Source organism: Enhydra lutris, unplaced genomic scaffold (genome assembly GCF_002288905.1).
Source record: "Enhydra lutris kenyoni isolate GAN:26980312 unplaced genomic scaffold, ASM228890v2 scaffoldscaffold73, whole genome shotgun sequence".
In the NCBI taxonomy this organism is placed as follows: domain Eukaryota; kingdom Metazoa; phylum Chordata; class Mammalia; order Carnivora; family Mustelidae; genus Enhydra; species Enhydra lutris.
Genome location: NW_019154157.1, coordinates 1,932,434 through 1,954,788, shown reverse-complemented (window position 1 = coordinate 1,954,788; position 22,355 = coordinate 1,932,434). Strand labels below are relative to the sequence as shown.

The window sequence follows — 22,355 nt, the reverse complement described above, 5'->3', positions numbered from 1 at the left end:
AGGTCTAAGGTTCCTTCTGAGGGCCAGCCAACATCAAAAGCGGGTCACTCTAGCTCACAGAGAGTCCTCAGTTTTCCTGGGGTCATATGTACCCCGTATTCGGCACTAAAGCCTTTCCTTAAGTTTTTAAGCACACAATCTAAGGCAGTGTGGTTTACTGGGTTTCCCACCCATTGTGAGCAGTGTTGCAAACGAAGGGTGGGGTATTTTCGGGTGCTGTCCTGCTCACATCCCTCGCAGGAACTTAGGAGCGTCTTAGCTAAGGTCTATTGGTATAAGCCCCGGACCAGGCTACTCGGTGGAGTATATGACCGTTATGCCCTATGACGCTCCGTGAGACTCAGGGTGCAGCCCACTCCGTAGCTGAAGCAGTGGAGCCATACAGACACACTCATACACTCAAACGTTCCTCAGATTCAAACAGGTTGGATAACCCCCCTCTGGGTGTCCCTGGCTAATGGGAGGTGATCAGTCTCCCCTCCCGTCCTGACGGATGGGTCTGACTCGGACAGTGGCCCTGGGGCTTACCTGGTCCAACGGGTGGATCTGGCCAGCTGTCCCCGGTCTCCTATCGCTGGTCCAGCAGGGCGGAGACGAGCCGCAGCTGTCAGGGAGAACCCAGCCTCGGGTCCCTCGAAATCAGTGGGGCGCACCCAAACCCTATGCTAGGCACTCCGCTGCCCATCATGGCCCATCTCCGGTCCCACACCGGTGGCACAATGGACTAGCGGGGTTCCGTTTCCCGATCAGGGAACCAAATGTTGCGGAAGTTCTGAAGCGATGGAGAAACTCAAGCGGCACGCAGAGAAGTGGGACACAACACAGCTTTATTAACACCGGCGGGCTCAGCGGGATGGTTCCCAATGTCTGAGCATCCAGCTATGATTGGGGCGGATATTTATAGGCAAACTAGGGATTTTTCGCGGTATCGCATAGCTGATTGGCTCGGGGTCACACGGCAGTTCTTAAAGCTATGCGGAAGTGACTGAGTGGAGAAGTGCCAAGTCATTCTGGGGGGTTCCTTATCTCAGTGAGGCGGCCATTTTGGGCTTTTCCGCCTCATCAGGACCCAACGCTGCTGGCGAGGAAGAGGAGTAGATGGCTTGAGAGCGTTTATTGCTCACGCCCTCGGTCCTAGGGCTGCGGGTCTAGCTGTCAGTAGGGAGAAACCACTGCTCACACACCAGGCGCTGGGCGGGGAACAGTGCGTGGGCGCAGGTCCGGCGGGGCGGGGCGGGGCCGAGCGGCGCGCGACCCTCCGCGCGCTCAGGGAGTTACAGACCCGGGCGGCCTCTCTGGCCCCCACTCCCGCGGGCTCTATGACACCGCGCTGGCTCCGGGCGGGGCGGGGTTGGTTGAGGGGGAGGAGACCTCTTCAAGCTGTACATCTCGCGGTGAGTCTCGAGCGGAACTATCTCGCGAGACGTAGAAAGTACCGCGCTTGCGCGTTGCAGTAGCGCCTGGTGGCCTTGGCCGGTACTCCGACGGTTGTGTGAAGAGAGGTAATCTGTTCGGAGGCAACTGCGTTCTCTGCACAAGTCCCCGTGACTCGCTACCATGAGCAGCACCTTAGCCAAGATCGCGGAGATTGAAGCCGAGGTAATGGGCACAGGTGGCGCTTCACTCTCCTTCAGAGTGTTCCTCTTTAGGTAGTGTTCCTCTTGCCTATACTCCCTTCAGCGGCGTCAGGACCGGCCCAGCGTTCTTCGACTCCGCTTTTCCCGATCCTGCGTTCCCCGACTCCCCTCTGCCTTCGCTGGATCCCCCCGACTCTCTCAGCCGCGTTCCAAACCCCTGCTCCTTGGTTGGTACCCCGTTCCGTGTTCGGCTCCTGTCCGAACATCGATCCTCTCAGTCTTCCTTTTTTGAGAGCAACACAGTCCTCTCCGCCCCCCTGCTCCAGCCCTGGCCCGCTCACGCATTCAGTATCTTTGATCATCACCCAAAACCCATCCCCTTTTCCCCAATCTTTGAAGACAGCGTTTCCCAGAGTATTGGTCCCAGGAATGGATCTGGGATAACATCTGCAGTAGATGTTGATTCAACCTGAATTACTATGTGATTCTGTTGTTTGAAATGCTCAGAGCATTTTAAAATCCCGAAAAGTGGTGACCTTACATCAGATCGTGCATGCCAGGTACAAGCAGTAGAAGAGGACTTCGCATCTGAGTTTTAGTCTGATCTGTGGGCGCGCATGCAGTGACCTTGGTCATGTCTCTTCTGTTTGGGCCTCAGTTGTTTACTTTGTAATGAGGGAAATGGGGTGGGTAATGAAGAGGATGACTTTTACTCTTTTTTATGTCTGACTAAAATGGGTATATTGGCATCAGGTAGGATCTAGAAAAAAATCATTCCCAGCTCGGGGGGTGGGGGTTCATTCTGGGTATTTTACCCTGTAGGAACTGCTTCTGATTTATGGCTGTGATTTCCTTCCTTACAGATGGCTCGGACTCAAAAGAACAAGGCCACAGCACACCACCTAGGGCTGCTTAAGGCTCGCCTTGCTAAGCTTCGTAGAGAGCTCATTACCCCAAAAGGTGGTGGTGGTGGTGGGCCAGGAGAAGGTTTGTGTTTTTCTTCAAAAAAAATTTTTTTTGGTGTAATTTCTGGCAAAATAATATAGGTCTATCGTTTAAGGTAATTTTAAAATTTCTATGATAGTAGATCTGATTTTCTAATTCTTAATTCATGATTTCAAATCTGATTTCATTTTTAATTCTGCTGATTTCAAAGGCAAATGAATATTGTCTAAGTGATAAACTGAGTTTTATGTATATACTGTATTTTTTTTTTAGTTTATTTTTTTAAATAATCTCTGCACCCAAGGTGTGTCCCGAACTCAGGATCTTGAGATCAAGAGTTCCATGGTCTTCCAACTAAGCCAGCTGGGCATCCTTAAGAATATCCTCTATTGATCCAAAATAGGTTTTCATTGGCTTACATGAATACGTAAATACATCAACGAGGTAAAAAATAAGAAAGAAATTGATACAAAGAGAAGTGAAGGTAGGAAGAATAATTTGAAGCCAAGGGAGATAAGGTAGGACCAAAAATAATGTCATAAAATCTATATACTTCCCAGAGGAGGGCCATGAATTTGGCTTCATTTGCAGACATTTAAAAAGAAAAAAAAAATGAAAAAGAAGGAAAATCCAGTCAGTCATACAGTTCTTAGAGTTTGTAAGACAAAAAAAGAAACCCATTTTTATTTTATTTATTAATTTTATTTTATTTTAAAAGAACTTTAGCTTATTTTTTTACTTAAAATTAGTTTGTAATTCTAGTAACATTAACAAACAGTGTTATATTAGTTTTAGGTATACAATATAGTGATTCATCAATTCTGTACTTACTCAGTGAGCATCACAATGCATGGGATCTTAATCCCCTTCACCTATTTCACCCATCCCCCCCACCTTCCTTCTAGTGACCATCTGTTCTCTATGTTTAAGAGTCTAATTTTTTGTTTCTCTTTTTGCATTTGTTTTGTTTGTTATAGTCCACATATGAAGAAACTCATTTTTAAAAGATTTTATTTATTTGAGAGAGAGAACACATGTGCATACACACACAAACGGGGGTGGAGGAAATAAGGATAAGCAGATTGCGCTGAGGGCAGAGCTCTGTGTTGGGCTTGATCTCTTAGCCCTGAGATCATGACCTGAGCCAGAATTAAGAGTTGGCCGGGCGCCCCACCCATTTTTACATCCATTATAATAAAATGTTTGTTAAATACTGTGGGTACCAGAAAGGTGTATAACTGTAAGTGGTAGAGGAATAAAGTTTCTAAATAAATACTCCACTAAACAGTGTTAGGGGCACATGGGTGGTTTAGTCAGTTAGGCATCTGCCTTTGGCTCGGGTCATGATCTCAGAGTCCTGAGATCCAGCCCTTTCTGGCTCCCTGCTTCTCCCTTTACCCCCCGGCCCCCCGCACTTGTGTTCTCCCTCTCTCTGTGTCAAATAAATAGATATAATCTAGAAATAAATAAGCAATGTTCTTGCTATTTTGTGTGGTTAAGCTCTGGAGAGGTAAACTGTAGAAAGTTGGAGAAATATGTTCTAGATGGATAAACTGCCAGAATGTGAAAGGAATTTCATGAATCTCAACTCTTTCTTCTTTTTGATATTTATTGATGTTTTAGGTTTTGATGTGGCCAAGACAGGTGATGCTCGAATTGGGTTTGTGGGTTTTCCATCAGTGGGGAAGTCAACACTGCTTAGTAACCTGGCAGGGGTATATTCTGAGGTGGCAGCCTATGAGTTCACTACTCTGACCACTGTGCCTGGTGTCATCAGATACAAAGGTGCCAAGATCCAGGTGAGTCAGGCCTCAGGCCACAGATGGAAAGAAATCCATTCTTTCATTCATGTAAAAAGCACTTATTGGAAGCTCTCTTTATGGCAGACCTGATCTTTGATCTACGAGGCCCTTCCTGTCTAGCAAGGAAGATAGAACAGTACATAAAGACAGTAACGCAGTGGGATAGTGTTTGTGAAAACACAGAGAAAGAAGGAACTATTTTTTCACCCGAGGATATTGGGGCAAGATCTGGTAAGAGTTAAAATAAGCTTCATGTAGAAAATAACAGTGCAGGTGGGTCTTGAAATTCAGGTAGGATTTCATCAGCCAGAGAAGGTAAAGGGCAATTTCAGGCAGCCATAATGGTAAATAGCTTGCTGTGGTACAAGCTGAGGCGTGGGACAGGAATGGTAGAAACTGAATCTGGAGAAGTAGGTTGGAGCTGAATTATGAAGGGCCTTGTGTGCCTGCTAAGGCAATTGAATTTTCTCTTACCTGTAGCTAGGAACCATTAGAAACTTTTTAATAAAAGAAATAATGTAAGATCCTTTGTATTTTTTGATGAGATCCTTTTTAGAAGATAATTCTTGTCTGTGAGGCCTAATGAAGTTATGTCCTGAGAAGTTTTTCTTAGGTGATGGATTTAGGGGTAGCAAATAAAGAGTCCCTTTGGGTATAAAAGAAGGTATATGTGGGGCACCTGGGTGGCTCAGTGGGTTAAGCCTCTGCTTTCGGCTCAGGTCATGATCTCGGGGTCCTGGGATCGAGCCCTGCATCGGGCTCTCTGTTCAGCAGGGAACCTGCCTTCCCCCTCTCTCTGCCTGCCTCTCTGTCTACGTGTGATCTCTCTCTCCTTGTCAAATAAACAAAATCTTTAAAAGTAAATTTAAAAAAAAGAAGTTAAAAAAAAAAAGGTATATGTAAATGTAAGCTTTAATGGGTCATATTCTTAATGGCTGCATAGCTGAGAAGGCAAGATTCTGAATTCCATGACATTTGAGTTTAGGCCGGAGGTTCCCAGACTTTCTTCGCTCACAGCACCCTTAGTGTCTCAGCAGTTATTTCCTGACACCTTTTCTTGTCTCAGTAATTTTTTTATCATGCTCCAGGCCAAAAGAAATACCTAATGGTTCTGTTTGTTAGGTCCAAACAACTTAAGTATTTATGTCCTTACAGCCACAGTTATTTATTTACCAATGGGGTGTGTGCACTGTTGGGTACCACATAATTTCTCAAACTTTGGAATCAGACTGGATACAATCACATTTGTTAACCTTTTCCACATTGATTTTTGTGTGGTGCTTTTTTACCATAGCGACTAATGAAAAATCTTAACTTCTCAAAGATTTGGATATGACAACTGAAAGCAATGTAGTTCCATGTAGTGTTGAAATTGTGAGCTATGTGGAGCTAGTAGTTCCTTCATTGTGTGACGTATATCAAGAATTACTGTTTCTCTTGGAAATTTAGAATATCCCATGCCACCCTTAAGTTCCATGTGGTGCTCCAGAGTCCCTTGGCTCATTATTTGGGAACTGTTGGTGTAAGCATTTGTTTTCCCCCCTGCTGAGCTACACAATGAGTTGTGAGTTACATTTGTGCTTCTTTATTGATCTGAAGTAGGAAGGGACCAATGTCCTGGTGTTACTTCCTTTTTTTTTTTTAAAGATTTAAAAAAAAATTTTTTTTATTTGACAGAGAGAGATCGCAAGCAGGCAGAGAGGCAGGCAGAGAGAGAGGGGGAAGCAGGCTCCCCGCTGAGCAGAGAGCCCGATGTGGGGCTCGATCCCAGGACCCTGAGATCATGACCTGAGCCAAAAGCAGAGGCTTGACCCGCTGAGCCACCCAGGCGCCCCCTTGGTGTTCTTTTCAATGGCTTTTTTTCCTGGCAATGCAAAGACCGTGGTGGGACATGGACCTTTCAGGGACTCCATGTCCAAATGTATATAACAAGAATGAGGATGCTTGAGTATATCTGGACCACTTCTTGATGCCATCTGATTTTAGAGTCTTGGTGATAATCACAGTTTTAGCAACTCAGAGAATAACTTCTTCCTTGATGAGATGTTCTTGACACCTCTTTCAGAGCTTTTGAGTATATCAGAATAAAAAAACTATTTAACCCTCTCTTTCCTTTTCTTTCCCACGAAGCATTCCTTTCATTGTCTCCTGACCTGTTAGGTTCTCCCCCCCCTTTTTTGCATGATGCTTGCTTTTCTGCCTGTGCACTTTCCTTCTCCCACAGCCCCCACCGACTTTAGAAACCAAGTTAAGGTGTGCATGACAGGATGAAAATGAACACCTTTGAATTTTTTTTTAATGTTTTTTAAATAGCTGTTTTGTGGCAGAGTACTCATTATCTGTGACATGGATGAAGAGGTATACAAAACTAGAACCATTTAATAAGAATTATAAGGAGGGAAATTTCTGTTTTTTTGTTAGGAAGGATGATGGTTTTAACAGTAAAATTGCCTAAAAATGGAATGGTACCTCTTGAGGTAATAAATTACTCTGTGTAGAGGTCTTTTAGGTAGTGACTGAACCACCACTTACTGGGGATGTTAAAAAGCAAACTGATGTTATCACATAGGCAGATACTAGCCTAGAATGGATGTTCAGTTTTAAAAATTATGGGGCTTATTTTCACCTTCCTAGGGTCCCTAGGACTCCTCTTGTCCTGTATAAATAATTGACTTGTATATTTATCTGCTTTAACCGCTAAAGGCATTTGAGTTTGAGTTAGTTTAATATTGAATTCTTAAAATCCTACAGTTTCATGATTTAAAAAAAAAAACTACTCTTGTCTCTTGGTTGTAATATGAAATTCAGATGTGTAAAGCATGGGTTATTTTTTGAATGAAATTTAGTTGCCATGTCTACAGCCATAGCATCCTGATATTGTCTGAAATTTAGTTGTCATGTTTAAATAGTTTGCTGTGGGGTGCCTGGGTTGCTCAGTCATTAAGTATCTGCCTTTAGCTCAGCCCGCATCAGGCTCCTTGCTCAGTGGGAAGCCTGCTGCTCCCTTTCCCACTCCACCTGCTTGTGTTCCCTCTCTCTTTCTCTCTGTCAAATAAAATCTTAAAAAAAAAAAAAAAAGTTTGATGTAACTTTAAAAATAATTTCTGTCAAGAAAAGTTAAATTAGGTTGTATTTTTACTTTTGTAGGGGCTTCAATGAATTTCCCCGTTTTCAGTTACGATAGTTAGAAAGGCTGTGCTCTTTTCTCTTAGCTTAATATTTTCTCTTTCAGATGGCCTTTTATAGCCGTATTCTAGGTTTCAGAGTTTTAGATTATCCGATGGATTTTCTTTTTTGTGTTTTTGAGAACATTAGCTAGGCTCAGTATACACTTTTTTTTAAAAATTTTTTAAAAAAATTTTTTAAAAGATTTTATTTATTTATTTGACAGACAGAGATCACAAGCAGACAGAGAGGCAGACAGAGAGAGAGAAGGAAGCAGGCTCCCTACTGAGCAGAGAGCCCCGTGCGGGGCTTGATCCCAGGACCCTAGGATCGTGACCTGAGCCGAAGGCAGAGGCTTTAACCCACTGAGCCACCCAGGTGCCCCATCAGTATACACTTTTAAAGCCTTTTGCTGATATATATGTGTATATATGTATTTTTTTAAGCAGAAGTAATATATATATTTTTTTAGTAGACTGGGATTTACTGAGTGTTAGAAATAGATGGGAGAATCTTTGGGAGAGTTGAAGTAGACTCTAGACTTAATTTCTAGGAACAACTGATGATGTTCAAACATCTTTATTGAGGTATAATTCACATACAATAAACTACAGATAAAGCATACAGTTTGCTAAGTTTTGACATAGCTATATACTAGTGAAAATATCACCACAATCAAGATCATAAACACACCATCCCCAAAAGTTTCTGTATGCTGCTTCCCTCCTGATGCCCTTTATCTCCAAGCCAATTACTTATCTACATTTTATCACTACAGATTAGTTTACATGTTGAGTTTTACATAAATAAGACCATGTGTAAATATAAATGTACTCTGTTTTAGGTGGCTTCTTTCATTCAGCATCATTATTTTGAGGTTTATTGTATCATTCATGTTGCTGCCGCTTATGTGAACATCCTACCTAATCACAGGAGAATTAGCAGGAATAGATTAAACTACAGACCTTATTCAAATTTTTACCAATTTTCCCACCAATGCCCCTTTCTAAGATTTTATCTGGGATCATCCTATGTTGTGTTTATTCTTCCTTATTCTCCTGCCATGTGTGTTAGTTACTCAGTCCTATCCTTTAAGACCTTGACACTTAAAGAGTATTGATTAGTTGTTTTGTAGAATGTCCCTTAGTTTGGGTTTATCAGATGTTTTCTCACAATTAGATTGAGGTATTATGTATTTTGTCAAGAATACAATGAAATGATGGTGTGTCCTCAATGCATCTTACAGGATTCATGATGTTATATGTCTTAATTGGTGATGTTGACGTCCATCAGTTGGTGGTATCTGCAGGATTTCTCTACTGTAAATCTATTATCTTTCTTTTTTAAAAAAGTTATTATCTTTCAGGGCACCTGGGTGGCTCAGTGGGTTGAGGCCTCTGCCTTCGTCTCAGGTCATGATCCCAGGGTCCTGGGATTGAGCCCCACATCCGGCTCTCTTCTTGGTGGGGAGCCTGCTTCCTCCTCTCTCACTCTGCCTGTGTCTCTGCCTACTTGTGATCTCTGTCAAATCAATAAATAAAATCTTAAAAAAAAAATATTATCTTTCTGGGGTGCCTGAGTGGCTCAGTCAGTTAAAAAGGCTGCCTTTGGCTTGGGTTATGATCCCAGGGTCATGGGATCTAGCCCCATATCTTGCTCCCTGCTCAATGGAGAGTCTGTTTCTCCCTCTCCCTCTGTCGCCGCTCTGCCTGTGTGCTCACTCTCTCTCTCTCTGTCAAATAAAATCTTTAAAAAAAATTAAATTATTTTTCTTTTTATAGGTAAATATCTTGGGAGAGATACTTTGAGAAGATACAAATCCTCTCTCTCAAACTTGCCCACTCATTTTAGCATCCATCTGGATCCTATCTGTAGCAGTTATTACTCTGCTTTTTGCCTAACGCTGATTCTTTATTTTTCTTTCTTACTATATGTTATTAATTAGGATTCTATTTGGAAGAGCTGTTTTTTCTTTCATTTATTTATTCAATAATATGTATCAGTGTGGGCTTGTGGATGTTTTATTTTATGGGTTATAATCAAGTACTACCATTATTTGTTACTCATTTTGTTCCAGTTTTGACAATTAGGAACTCCTTCAGGTTGGCTCCTGTGTACTTTTCATAAGCCCCCATCTTTTTGTGAGTACTTTATTTTTTGGCATGACACGATGTTCCATGCTAATCTTTGATTTTTTCCTGCTCCAAGACCGAAATCAACCACTTCTGAAGGAGCTCTAGTTTCTTTTATTGGAAAATGGTATTTAGAAATCAAGAACTGGTGTGCTCATTACTTCACATGTAACCTTGTAAATCAGTATAATTAAAGTTCCCAAGTCAGGGCTGATTTAGTCAACATAAATTATAAAAGGGTAGTTCAGTTTGGTGTGTTGTATTAGTCTTAGAGTTGTAACATTATTTAGCGAAGAATAGGGAGGAGCTTTGAGTAGGAAGGAAAAGTTGAACTAAGCGCCTCCTGAATTAGTTCTTTTTCATTTTGGTTTATTTAGCTATTTTAAAAATTTATTCATTGTAAGTTATCTCTACACCCATCATGGGGCTTATTAAGACTCAGAGATCAAGAGTTTTAATGCTTTTCAAACTGAGCTAGCCAGGCACCCCCATGTGGTTTATTTAATGTGAAATATATTTTTAGAATGTCAGATAGGCTTATAGCAAAGGCTGGTTTTAAATGTTTTGATAAGCTGCCACTCTGTTTCTGGTCCATTTATGTGGATAATTCAGTATTGGCCATATAGATGACCCTTGATATTTCCATTTTATATATGCTCTTAACTGTTTTCAGTGGACTCTTTAAGGGTTTATAAATAATAGTTTGTAATTTTGCTGAGATGTGCATGTGATTTGTGTGCTATGAAGTTGGCTTTTATGTTCTTATAGTTATGTACATACACTATGACTTCTGTGAAGTTTTACCTTTACTGTGTTTTCTGGGCTTAAATTAAACAGTCATTTTTCAACTGGGACACATCAGAGTCACCTGTGGAACCTTTTGAAGTACAGATTAATATCTGAACCCTACATTGCCCTTTTAAATTAGAATTTATAAGGATGGGGCTTGGATATCTGCATTTTTAATGGTTTTACAGGTGATTATTATGTGCTCACCTGGTTAAGAATGACTGCAGACCCCTGGGGCTAATAATACATTATATGTTAACAAAAAAAAATTTAAAAATTAACAAATTGAAGAACAACAACAAAAAAAGAATGCAGAAATTTTTGTAAATTGGAGGATTTGCAAAGCTCTCAGTATGTATCACGTGAATATCAAGATTCAACTATTATCCACAGTAAGGAATTGGTGTGGAGGCTCAGCCTTCTGAAAAGAAGTGGTGCATATATATATATGTATTTAATATATAAAATATAAATATAAAATATATATATAAAATATTAAATATATTTATTTATTTATTTATTTTAGGGAGGTGGTGGGGAGCAGAGGGAGAAAGACAGTCTTAAGTAGGCTCCACGCCCAGCATGGAGCCCAACATGGGGCTGGATCTCACAACCCTGAGGTGACCTGAGCCAAAATCAAGAATCAGACACTTAACTAATTGAGCCACCCAGGCGCCCCTAGAAGATGATAATGTAGAATAATGGGTTTGGCCTTCAAAATGTGAGTTATAATCTTACTTGATTTATTAGGATTGTGATTTTGGGCAAATCACTTAACCTCTGTGAATCTCAGCTAATATCCTTATCTCAGGGTTGTTAGGCATTTTAAACTAGGTAAAATACATAAAAAACTTACTAAAAAGTATATAAAAGAACTGACATTTAAGTGCATAGTACACTCATAAAGAAGGTTGGATTTGGATCTTTTATACTTTGGATACTTGAAATCATTCTGTTTGTTCAGATTTATGACTTTTTCTCTTCTCTTCTTTATCCTGTCCTTAATCTTGCAGCTCCTGGATCTTCCAGGTATCATTGAGGGTGCCAAGGATGGGAAAGGTAGAGGCCGTCAGGTCATTGCAGGTGAGTGGTCCAGAGCCACCATCCTGGGATATCATCCCTTTGTTGGGTACTGTTCCTTTAGTTGGGGATTCTTGGACTTAAGAGAGTTTATTACAACGAAGGGCATGGTTTTACCTGACTTCTTACTGGAGTAGGATGTCAGAATTTGAAGGGACTTCAGAAAGTAAGTCCACATCTCCATTTGAGGAGAAACACTAAGGACGAGAGAAGTGAAGTGCTTTAGTCCATTGTTGCCCTAGTTTTGGCCAATTCAGAACTAGAACTTGGGTTTTCTGACTCCCACTCATGCCTTTTCCTTCTTTTCTTCTTTTACTTGAAGTAAAGTATTATAAAAGGGCCATCATTAATTGCAACCATCTGCTTTTCCACTTTTCCTCACCTCCACAGTCATTCCCCATTGGCAACTGTTATCAACTCTTCAACTGTTCCTTCTGTTACTCATTTCATATTTTCATATATTTTGCTTATATTGCTATTTCATGATTAATTAATTTTAGATGTCATTTATTGGTTTCATGTTATGGTGGAGAATTAGCTCTCTTCTATACCTTTTTTCTTATTTCTTTTTTGAAGATTTTATTTAATTATTGAGAGAGCATGAGCAGGGGGAGGGGCAGAAGGAGAAGCAGGCTCCCTGCCATGCAGGGTATCCAATGCAATGCGGGGCTCTATCCCAGGATCCTGGGACCATGACCTGAGCCAAAGGCAGTTGCTTGACTGATTGAGACACTCAGGTCCCCCCATTTTTTTTTTTTTCAATTTTAATTTTAAGTAATCTCTGCACCCAACATGAGGCTCAAACTAGCAACCCCTAGATCAAGAGTCACATGCTCCACTGACTGAGCCAGACCCTCCTTTCAAATAAATTATATCACAGTTTTTAGTTAACTTACCAGTCATAGTTTACATTATTATCTAATGAATATGTAACTTTTGTTCAATGCTAATTCTTTTCTCTTGAAGTCTGTTTCTAAAATTTTCATGGAATTAATGATTGTTTCTTTTTTTGTTTAATTTACTTTTCTGTGTTTGCTAATATTTTTTAAATGTTCTAACAGATCAAATGCCTATTAGTATTTTCCTAGATAGTTAAATATAGCTCCAAATCAGTCTTACTGAGTCCGTTCTTTCCCCACAACCCTGACAGTACCCTTGTATACCCTGTCTTCTTGCTTTAATCTGGATTGGTGCTGCAACCAATTTCTCTTCCAGTAGAGGAAATGGTCTGACTCTGTGCTCTCCACAGTGGTAGCCCCTAGGCATGTGTGGTTATTGGGAGTGCTTTAAATGAGACTAGTGTGATTGAGAAACTGAATTTCAAATTTTATTTTATTTTAATTAGTTTAAGTAGCCCCAGGTGGCTAGGGAGTCTGTATTGCACAGTGCAGCTATAGATTTTTTGCATGGCTATCAATCTGAGGCTTTCTTCTATGTCTTTGTGTGGGCTCCCCTATTTCCTGGAGTCAGTGTCTTTTTTGGGGTTGTTTTCATGTTTTCCTGAAGCACAATCTTTAGTAAACTTCCAGGAAAAGGATAAATGATAGGTAAATTTTTGTCTTTGCATGTTTGAAAGTATTTTTATTGTATCCTTATATTAAATTATTCATTTAGCTATTTATAGAATTATGTATTAGGATAATTCATGGATGAATATCAGAAACATTATGCTAAATTGAAAGAGCCAGGCACACAAGACTATATTTTATATAATTCCATTTATATGAAATTTTTTTAAATGTAAACTAACCTGTGGTGACCGCAGATCAGTGATTGGGAATCAAGGGGAAGATTGATGTCAGAGGTGATGGAAATGTTCTCTTACTTCCCTGTGGTGGTTATATAGGTGTATACATTTGTCATTAAACCATATGCTTAACATGGACACAATTTGTTTTTTTGTAAATTACACTGATAATATATATGTAATATGTATATGGTATATATATGTGTGTGTGTGTGTATATATAATTACACTGATAATAAAGTTGATTAAGAATTTGCCAAGCATACAGTCTTATGTTTTTAGAATCTGTTTTAAATCTTTCTAAACTTTTTCAGGGATTTAGGTTAGTGCTCGGTTCTTACCTTCATTCTGACTTGTTTTTCAGCTAGTGTATCTAGAAGTTAACACATCTTCTAGATATACCAGTGGAAAAATGAGGCACACATTGCAAATTGATTTCTGGCATAGACTTTGTAACCTTAAGAACTTCATGTATATCTGTGTATTTATAAAAAAAAAAATCCTTTGTCTTAATGGAACTCCACTGCCCCCCACCCTAGCCAGCTTTTGCGTATTTGGCTTAGTTAAGTTTTCAGTGAGCTTTGCTTGGATATAAATTATTTTTTCCATTCTTCAGTGGCCCGAACATGTAACTTGATCCTGATTGTTCTGGATGTCTTGAAACCCTTGGGACATAAAAAGATAATTGAAAATGAGCTGGAAGGTTTCGGCATTCGCTTGAACAGCAAACCCCCCAACATTGGCTTTAAGAAGAAGGATAAAGGAGGCATTAATCTCACGGCCACTGTAAGTGGAGATGATATGGGGCAGGCTGCTGAAGGGACTGGGGTCAAGAGTGGATTGAGGCACAGGGATATTGACCTTTGGAAATCACCTGGCTTCTGCCAGCCCTAACAGAGGTAACACAGTGACCTTCTAACTTTCAGAGTAGGACAAGAATCAGTCTCAGACTTAACTTCATTTCTTCTTTTGGGTTATTTATTTGGTGTGATATGGGAGTATAGACCAGTTTTATTTTTATTTTTATTTTTTTTTCTTTAAAGACCAGTTTTAATGCTTACATGAAGTAGGTGGCTGCTAATGTATTTTCATTCATTCAGTGCAGGTTTATAGGGTGTCCACCATGAGCCAAGCATTGTTTTAGGCTCTTCTTGGACAGAGGGATAGGTTGGAAGAGAGAGCAAAATAGGCAAAAATCTCTTTCCTTACATTCTATGTGGAAAAGTAGTGAACAAAATTAATGAGTTAATACGATATATTAGATGATGTTAAATCTAAGGACAAAAATAAACTAGGAAAAGGGATGGAGAGTATTGGTGGGAGAATTGACTAGAGAAGTCTTCACTAAGGTGACGTGAAGGTGTGAACAGAAGGTCTGTCTTGGGAAAGAGCATTCCATATAGAGGGAATATACAAGTGCAAAGCCCTGAGATAGAGCATGCCTTTGGATGTTTGAGGAACAGCAGAGTGAGCAAGTAGGACAGTGGTAGGAGATAAAGTCAGAACATAAGTGCTTTTACTTTGTGGGAGATGGTTAATTCTTGGTTGGGTTCCTGTCAATGGAGTGTACATGATTTGATTTAGGTTTTGGTGGAATCAGTCTAGCTATTTGTTGAGAATAGATTGGATTGCGTTAAGAACAGAAAGAAGAACAGAAGCAAAGAAGCCATTTAAGAGTTTATTGCAATAAGCCAGTCAAGAAGTGCTGTTTCTCAGACCAGAGTTGTAATAGTGGGAGAGATGAAAAGTAGTTGATTATCAAAAGATTTTGAAAGTAGCTGGTAGGACTTACAATTACTAAAATGGTAAGACTTTGAATAGGATAAGATTGGAGGGGCGGGGAAGATAAGGGTATTCAGATTGAGATGCTAGACACCCAAGTATTAGGATCAGACAGGCATATGAGGAATTATCTAGGCTGGAGGTATAAATTTGGAGAATAGCAACTCTAGAGCCATGAACTCATCTGAGATAACTAGGAAATGAGTATAAATAGAAAAAGAGGTTCAAAGATTGAGTCTTATGGTCCCCCTCCAGTGATTATTGGTTGAGAGTTGGGAAGAATCAGCAAATAATGTTTTTTTAGACAAAGAAGGAGGAAAACCAGGAGAGTTTGGAATCTTGGAAGTCAAGTAAAAAAACTGTTTTAGATTGGAGGAGTGATCAACTCTATCCACTTCTGCTTGCTTCTCATTATAGAACATTTAACATTCAGAGGTCCTGGTGATATGACTAGCACAGAGTTAAGCTGTCCTGCCCAGAAGATCTTTCTCATTATCCTGTTATAATGGTTGAATTTGACCATTTAGTATTCTTTCGTGTGTGTGTGTGTAAACATTTAGTATTCTTTGTTTGCTAAGGCTACCATAATAAAGTATCATAGATCGGGTGGCTTAAACAACAGAAATTTAATATGTCTTAATTCTGGAGGCAGTAGGTATCTGAGATCAAGGTATGAGCAGAGTTGGTTTCTTCTGAGGCCTCTACTTGGTTTGTAGATGGCTATCATCTCCCTGTGTCTTCACATGGTCTTCCTCTATGTGTCTGTATCCTAATCTCCCTTTCTTCCAAGGATGTCAGTCACTTGAATTAGGGTTCATCCATATGACCTCACTTTAACTTAGTTGCTTCTTTCAAGATGCTATCTTTAATCCTAACAGTCACATTCTGAGATAACTGGGGTTAGGAGTTCAACATATGAATTTGGGTGGGAGTGATTCAGTCCAAGGCACCTTCACTTGAGTTTGGAAAGATTATTAGTTTTCAGGTATTTCTTGATGAAAGTCAGTTACTCTCATCCAGAATAACAGATTTTAGAAATGAATTTGTACTTTAGGATTATCCAGGTATGATGATAGATACTTTTGGGAGATTTTTTTTTTTGCTCTGTGACCAGTTACTGTCTTCTGTGCACATGCAGTGCCCTCAGAGTGAGCTGGATGCTGAAACTGTGAAGAGCATTCTGGCCGAATACAAAATTCACAATGCTGATGTGACACTGCGTAGTGATGCCACTGCGGACGACCTCATCGATGTGGTGGAAGGAAACAGGTATGACTAAGTGTACAGTCTGGTGCCCAGGTTTGAATTTGAAGTCTTGTAGTGGAAACAGTATTGGATTATTAAGCTGGAAGACATTGATACTAACTGTCTGTGCTATCTCAAATAATAGTGGGCCTTGGTTTTGTTAGCTGTAAATCGAAGGGTTGGTTTTGATTTCTAACATTCTTCTTTGGTCTGAGATTTGATTATGATGGTCAAATTCTCCACTTCTGTTACTTGCTGTGAAGTAGGCCGTTCCCTAAGCTGTGTCATATGATGGTGGAAGAGAGCAGTTCTCAGTCTGCTCTCTCAGAGTTAATCCATCTGAGAAATCCTATATGCTGCTGTATAGAACTCAGAGCTTGCTGGGCTGTATCTGTTCTTTCTAAGGGTAACCTAAAAGTATGTAGCTGAAGCCCTATTCCATGAAAAATTACTATTAGTATTTTAAATCAAATAATTAAGCCACTGTTAAAATTTTTTGGCATTTGAGCATAATATTCTTCAGTTGCTTTCCTATTCATTTGTTCTTTTTTATTTGATAGATTTATTTGATTCTCATTTGAAAACAAACAAAGGCAATTCTTTGTGTTAGGCATCGTATAAGTGGAGGCAATTGAAGCCTGAAAAGTTGTGGCTTGCTATAAATTATTAGTATCCTTAGCTGCCGTATTGATATGGACATTAGGATTGTGACATTGTTAGTTATTTTTATTTTAAAAATTTTAATGAAATATATTGTTAAAATATATTTACACTTATAGTATATAAAACAACTTTGTGGGAAATTGACTCTCAGACTTGCCCAAGGGATTTAGATCTAGGAAGTGACAGAGCTGGGAGTAGATTGAGTCTGTGATTCCAAAGCTTGTGTTCCTTATGATACCTCTCAATTAGCTGCATGGCTGAGACTTGGGCCTGAGTTTTGTTACTTCTCAACTCATGGTTCACTTTTTGGATATTCTACCTTACTTTGATAGGAAGCCTTTTGGGGGGTGGGGTTGAGGGGTTGATCTGATGTTTTTCAAGTCTATGATTTGGGGTCCTGGGTCAGGGGATGCTGATATTCACAGAGTCTTGTCAACAGATCCAGACTAATGTCCTGTTTTTCTTTTACTTCTGTAGAGTTTATATACCTTGTATCTACGTGTTGAATAAGATAGATCAGATTTCCATTGAGGAATTGGATATCATCTATAAGGTGCCTCACTGTGTACCCATTTCTGCCCATCATCGCTGGAATTTTGATGACCTATTGGAAAAGATCTGGGACTATCTGAAACTAGTGAGGATGTAAGTCTTAGTAGAAAGGGTCATATTGCTGTAGGAATTAAACCAGACTATCCTAAAAAGATACTGTCTGGAGCTCATTAACATAATTTGTCTCTTTTCGGAGATATAAATAAGTAAATTTCTGTTATCTGCTAGGCCATATTGAGGACACTTTCTTCCTTAATTGGAGGTTATCTATGTCTGATCTTTTCAGGGGTGATGGAGGGTTGATTTGCATTTAATACATGGAACATTCTAAGAAGTAGGCAACCTCTGCTTCCTCTCTGTTCTAGTTACACCAAACCCAAAGGCCAGTTGCCAGATTATACATCTCCAGTGGTGCTGCCTTACTCTAGGACGACAGTGGAAGATTTTTGCATGAAGATTCACAAAAACCTTATCAAAGAATTTAAATAGTAAGTATCATGGACATGTAGTGCCTTCTTTTCACTATGAGCTCCTGATTCTAATAACTAGCAATTCTTGGGGTACCATTAAAGAAAATGGCTTCAGAGGAGCTGCAAAAATGCTTGCTTGGGTAGAACTCTGCAGTGTCTTCCCAAAAACATGCCAGGTTGGAGCAGGAAGTGCTCTAGAAGCCTTGTCAGGTCAGGTGGGCTGACAGGAATGAACAAATGTTAATTCTTCCTGCCAGCATCTTACTGGCCTCCAGTGGGTACTGAGACCCCTTCTAAACCTTAAGCATGCTTTAATGCCCCTAAATCTCTTTCATATACTTTCATTGCTGATATAGGCTGAAAAAAAAAAATTCTGACACCTTATTTTGAGCTCATTGAGCTAATTTTATTTACCTTAATTTATTTTTCTAAAGGTTTATCTTTGAGAGAGTGTGCGTGTACATATGTGTGGGTACAGGGCAAAGAGAGAGAGAGAATCTCAAATAGACTCCTTACTGAGTATGGAGCCTGACACAGGGCTTGATCCCACGACCTTGAGACCATGACCCTAGCCTAAACCAAGAGTTGGATGCTCAACCAGCTGAGCCACCCAGGCACTCCTGAGCTAATTTTAGACTTAAAGAAAAGTTGAAAAAATAATACAAGGAGTTTCCTTATATCCTTTAACCACTCTTCTGACATTATCAGCTCACATAACCACTGTAGAACAATTTTTGTCTATCGGTTGGTGAATGGATAGAAAGATGTGGTGTTTGTACACACAATAGGATATTATTCAGCCATAAAAAAGAATGAAATCTTGTTATTTGCAACGACATGGAGGGAGCTAGAGAGTATAATGCTGAGTGAAATCAGTCAGAGAAAGACAAATACCATATGATTTCACTCATATGTGGACAGGGGGATAAAAAGAGGAAGTAAGAAACAGACTCTTTAACTATAGAGGACAAACTGATGGTTACCAGAGGGGAGGTGGTTGGGGGAATGAGTGAAAGGGGTGATGGGGATCACACTTGATATGAACAGAGGGTGATACATGTTGAATCACTATATTGTACACCTGAAACTGGTATAACACTGTTACCTGGAATTAAGACAAAAACTTTAAAAAAATACTTGTTTCTGATCCTAAGAAAGAGTGAAGACCTTTATCTTACATTTCTTTTATCCAAAACAACTGTATTCCATGTGCAGCTGCTAATTTCCACTAACCTTAGACCTTTACATTTTGGCATATACTTGAATCAGCGAAGGAGAGTCTTGTGAAGTTAGATTAGTTTCCTTTTTCAAACTTCATAGATTTCTATATAAGTCTTGCTTCCATGGTGGCAGAACACTTTTCTAAGCCTCTAGAACTGTAAGTTAATGAAGGAATTAGAAGGGAGAAAAATATTTTGAAGAAAAGACATTTCAAAGCAAATGGAATTTTATTTGGTAACTATTTTCCTGTTTGGTTTTTTTTTTTAAATTATGGAACAAATAACCTTTTAACCATCATAATAGAAAAAAAATCTCAGCTTTAGACCTGCTAATTACAACATTTGTCCTTGTTGCATTCCGTTTGTGTCCTTGAATACAGGCACATGTCCGTTGATCATTTACTATGTGTTTTCTGTGTTACAAGATTCACATCATTTTTATAATCCCGTTTTTCCTATTTATTGCTACTTTACATAGTTTTCTTGTCTTCACGCACAGACCTTTCCCTTTTAATTTCTTTAATCCAGGATTCATGATAATATGGTCTTTGATATGTTTTGCTGCATTGCTCCAAAAGGGCTGGACCTATTTACATTGCCATCAACAAAATGGGAGGCACTGATGTTAACTGCAGGCATTGAGTATGATTGCTAAAAACTAGTTTTTTGGGTGCCTGGGTGGCTCAGTCAGTAGTGTCTGCCTTCAGCTTGAGTCATGATCCGAGGGTCCTGGGACTAAGTCCCGAATCGGGCTCCCTGCTCAGCAGGAAGTCTGCTTCTCCCTCTCCCCTCCCCCTGCTCATGTGCTCATGTTCTCTCTCTAGCTTGCTGTCTCTTTCTTAAGTAAATAAATATTTTTGGGAGTGCCTGGGTGGCTATGTGTTTTCTGTATTACAAGATTCACATCATTTTGGTTGGTTGAGCAGCTGCCTTCAGCTCAGGTTATGATCCTGGAGTCCTGGGATTGTGTCCTGCATCAGTCTCCTGGCTCAGCAGGGAGCCTGCTTCTCCCTCTGACCCTCTCCCCTCTCATGCTGTCTCTCTCTCTCTCAAATAAATAAATAAAATCTTTAAAAAATAATAATCTTTATAATAAAAAAAAAAAGACAAAAAACTAGGGGCGCCTCGGTGGCTCAAATGGTTAAGCATCTGTCTTCAGCTCAGGTCAAGATCCCAGGGCCCTGGGATCAAGCCCTACATCGGGCTCCCTGGGAGCCTGCTTCTCCCTCTCCTTTTACTGCTACCCCTGCTTGTGCTCTCTCACTCTGTCAAATAAATAAAATCTTTTAAAAAAACAACTAGTTTCCTGGTTTAAGATTATAAAATAGTGACCTTGCATTTACCTTATTGGTGCATTGAAAATTTTATGTCTTATAAATGCTTTTGTATTTCTTCCTGTTACCTATTTTTTGTTTTTTGTTTTTGTTTTTTGCAAAGTGAAATCTTACTCGATTTCTTTTTGGAACATAGGTTATTATTTTTTTTTTTAAGAGTTATTTCTTTTAGAGATTGGGAGAGAGAGCACATGCTTGGGGGTGGAGGGGCACGGAGCCCTATGTGGGGCTCTATCCCACATCCCTGAGATCATGACCTGAGCCAAAATCAAGAGTTGGACACTTAACCAACTGTGCCACCCAGATGCCCCAGAGCATAGGTTTTTAAAGATGTTTTGTTGCAAAGGCAACAAATGGTGTGGCCACCATTTTCTATCCCTTGGTACATAGTTCTTAGCCTTTGTGAGGCAGGTCTCAGTGTCCATCACTAACATAACATTTTTAGTATTGGAGGCCTATAGATAAAAAAAAAATTTGCTGGCTCAGTCTGCTTCTCCCTCCCCCTGCTCCTGTGTTCTTATTTACTTTCTATCTTTCTCCCTCTCAAATAAATAAAATCTTAAAAAAAATTACTTTCATAAATTCCAAAAAAAAAAAAAAATCTGGAGAACATACCAGTTATGGTATCTTGGAAGGGAGAGAGATTCTTCCTAGCAAGGCTAAGGAGAGAGGTCCTATATTTCTTAGTACTCACTGATGGCTTAAATAGATCCAATAAAAATTGGTGTTCTGTAGCAATCTATAACTGACACCATAAGAATTTCTAATCTGAATTATTTCAGAGTATTTTTCTATAATCCATGCTTCTTTTAATTTTAAGCAGTCTTGTTACATTTCTCATTTGTGTTTTTTCTCTTTGACTTTCCTAAATTGACTCTGGAACAAGAGGAACCACACAACTTCCAGAAGTCTTTGCCATTTTGTATGTGAAGGCTCCATTGTGCCATACTGCTGGGGAAGCTAATGCCTATGGGCTTTGAATGTAGTCATTGACTGGGGTGAGGGCATGTTGCACGCCTAGGGTTCTTTTAAGAGGTGGAATGCTAAATCTAAGCAGAAAGGTGGCACCCTGGTAGCTAGGGTAGAAGCTAGGTGATTATTTACACTGACTTTTTTTTTTTCCCCCTTCCATACAGCGCTCTGGTCTGGGGTCTCTCTGTGAAACACAATCCTCAAAAAGTGGGTAAAGATCATACGTTGGAGGACGAGGATGTCATTCAGATTGTGAAGAAGTGAAACCTTCCTCCTGCCCATCTGCTGGGCCAACCATAGCAGCTATTCCCATAACCAAGCTATTCCCTACCCCAAACCCTTTTGAGCTTTGGCATCCAGTGGATCAGGATTTAGGGGAGGGAGATGAAGGCATCTGGAGGCAAGCTGGAACTTTACTTGTCTTAACTTGGTGTCACCTTGTAAATTGACTGCATAAAGGACCTGGTAGGCCAAGCCAGCTCTGTGCAGTTCATGTGTCGTCAGAATTTGTTTTGGGTTGGACTGAATGAGGACGGGTACGTACTGTGAGGCATCTGCAGAAGGGGTGCTTGGGAGCTTGGTCTTAAGTGTGGAATGGATCAGAATGTGACTACAACATCTTATTTGATGTTTAGTCATGAGAAACCCTTCCAACTGGATGTGGCCTTCATTTTTTTCAAGTGGTCTTTTGCAGGCGATACTGGAAAGAGGAAGGACATGATGTAAGTTAACTGGTAATTCCCTGCAAGGCTGGTCAATTTGGGATATAGTGTCATGTGACAGTTGAGTAAAGTACTCTAACCAGATGCATCAAGAGTTTGAATTGCATGGCCACTTCTAATTAGCTGTGAAACCCTGCATAAATTACACAACCTTTATA

General features: G+C 39.9%; 1 protein-coding gene across 1 annotated transcript; it reads left to right on the top strand.

Moving 5' to 3' along the window:
* Window positions 1-1,279: 1,279 nt before the first annotated feature.
* On the top strand, window positions 1,280-22,281 carry LOC111160066 (developmentally regulated GTP binding protein 1). Its single transcript, XM_022522876.1, has 9 exons — window positions 1,280-1,599; window positions 2,441-2,564; window positions 4,146-4,321; window positions 11,424-11,493; window positions 13,854-14,023; window positions 16,158-16,288; window positions 17,405-17,572; window positions 17,845-17,967; window positions 21,640-22,281. The coding sequence occupies exons 1-9, from the start codon at window positions 1,558-1,560 to the stop codon at window positions 21,737-21,739; spliced, it is 1,104 nt and encodes a 367-aa protein (XP_022378584.1). The 5' UTR covers window positions 1,280-1,557; the 3' UTR covers window positions 21,740-22,281.
* Window positions 22,282-22,355: the final 74 nt, after the last annotated feature.

Bases quoted from the DNA above. Each gene is read 5' to 3' on its own strand.
- LOC111160066 (XM_022522876.1), top strand. From the start codon at position 1,558: ATGAGCAGCACCTTAGCCAAGATCGCGGAGATTGAAGCCGAG. The intron at 16,289-17,404 runs GTATGACTAAGT...TTACTTCTGTAG, and splicing joins GATGTGGTGGAAGGAAACAG to AGTTTATATACCTTGTATCT. The intron at 17,968-21,639 runs GTAAGTATCATG...CCTTCCATACAG, and splicing joins CTTATCAAAGAATTTAAATA to CGCTCTGGTCTGGGGTCTCT.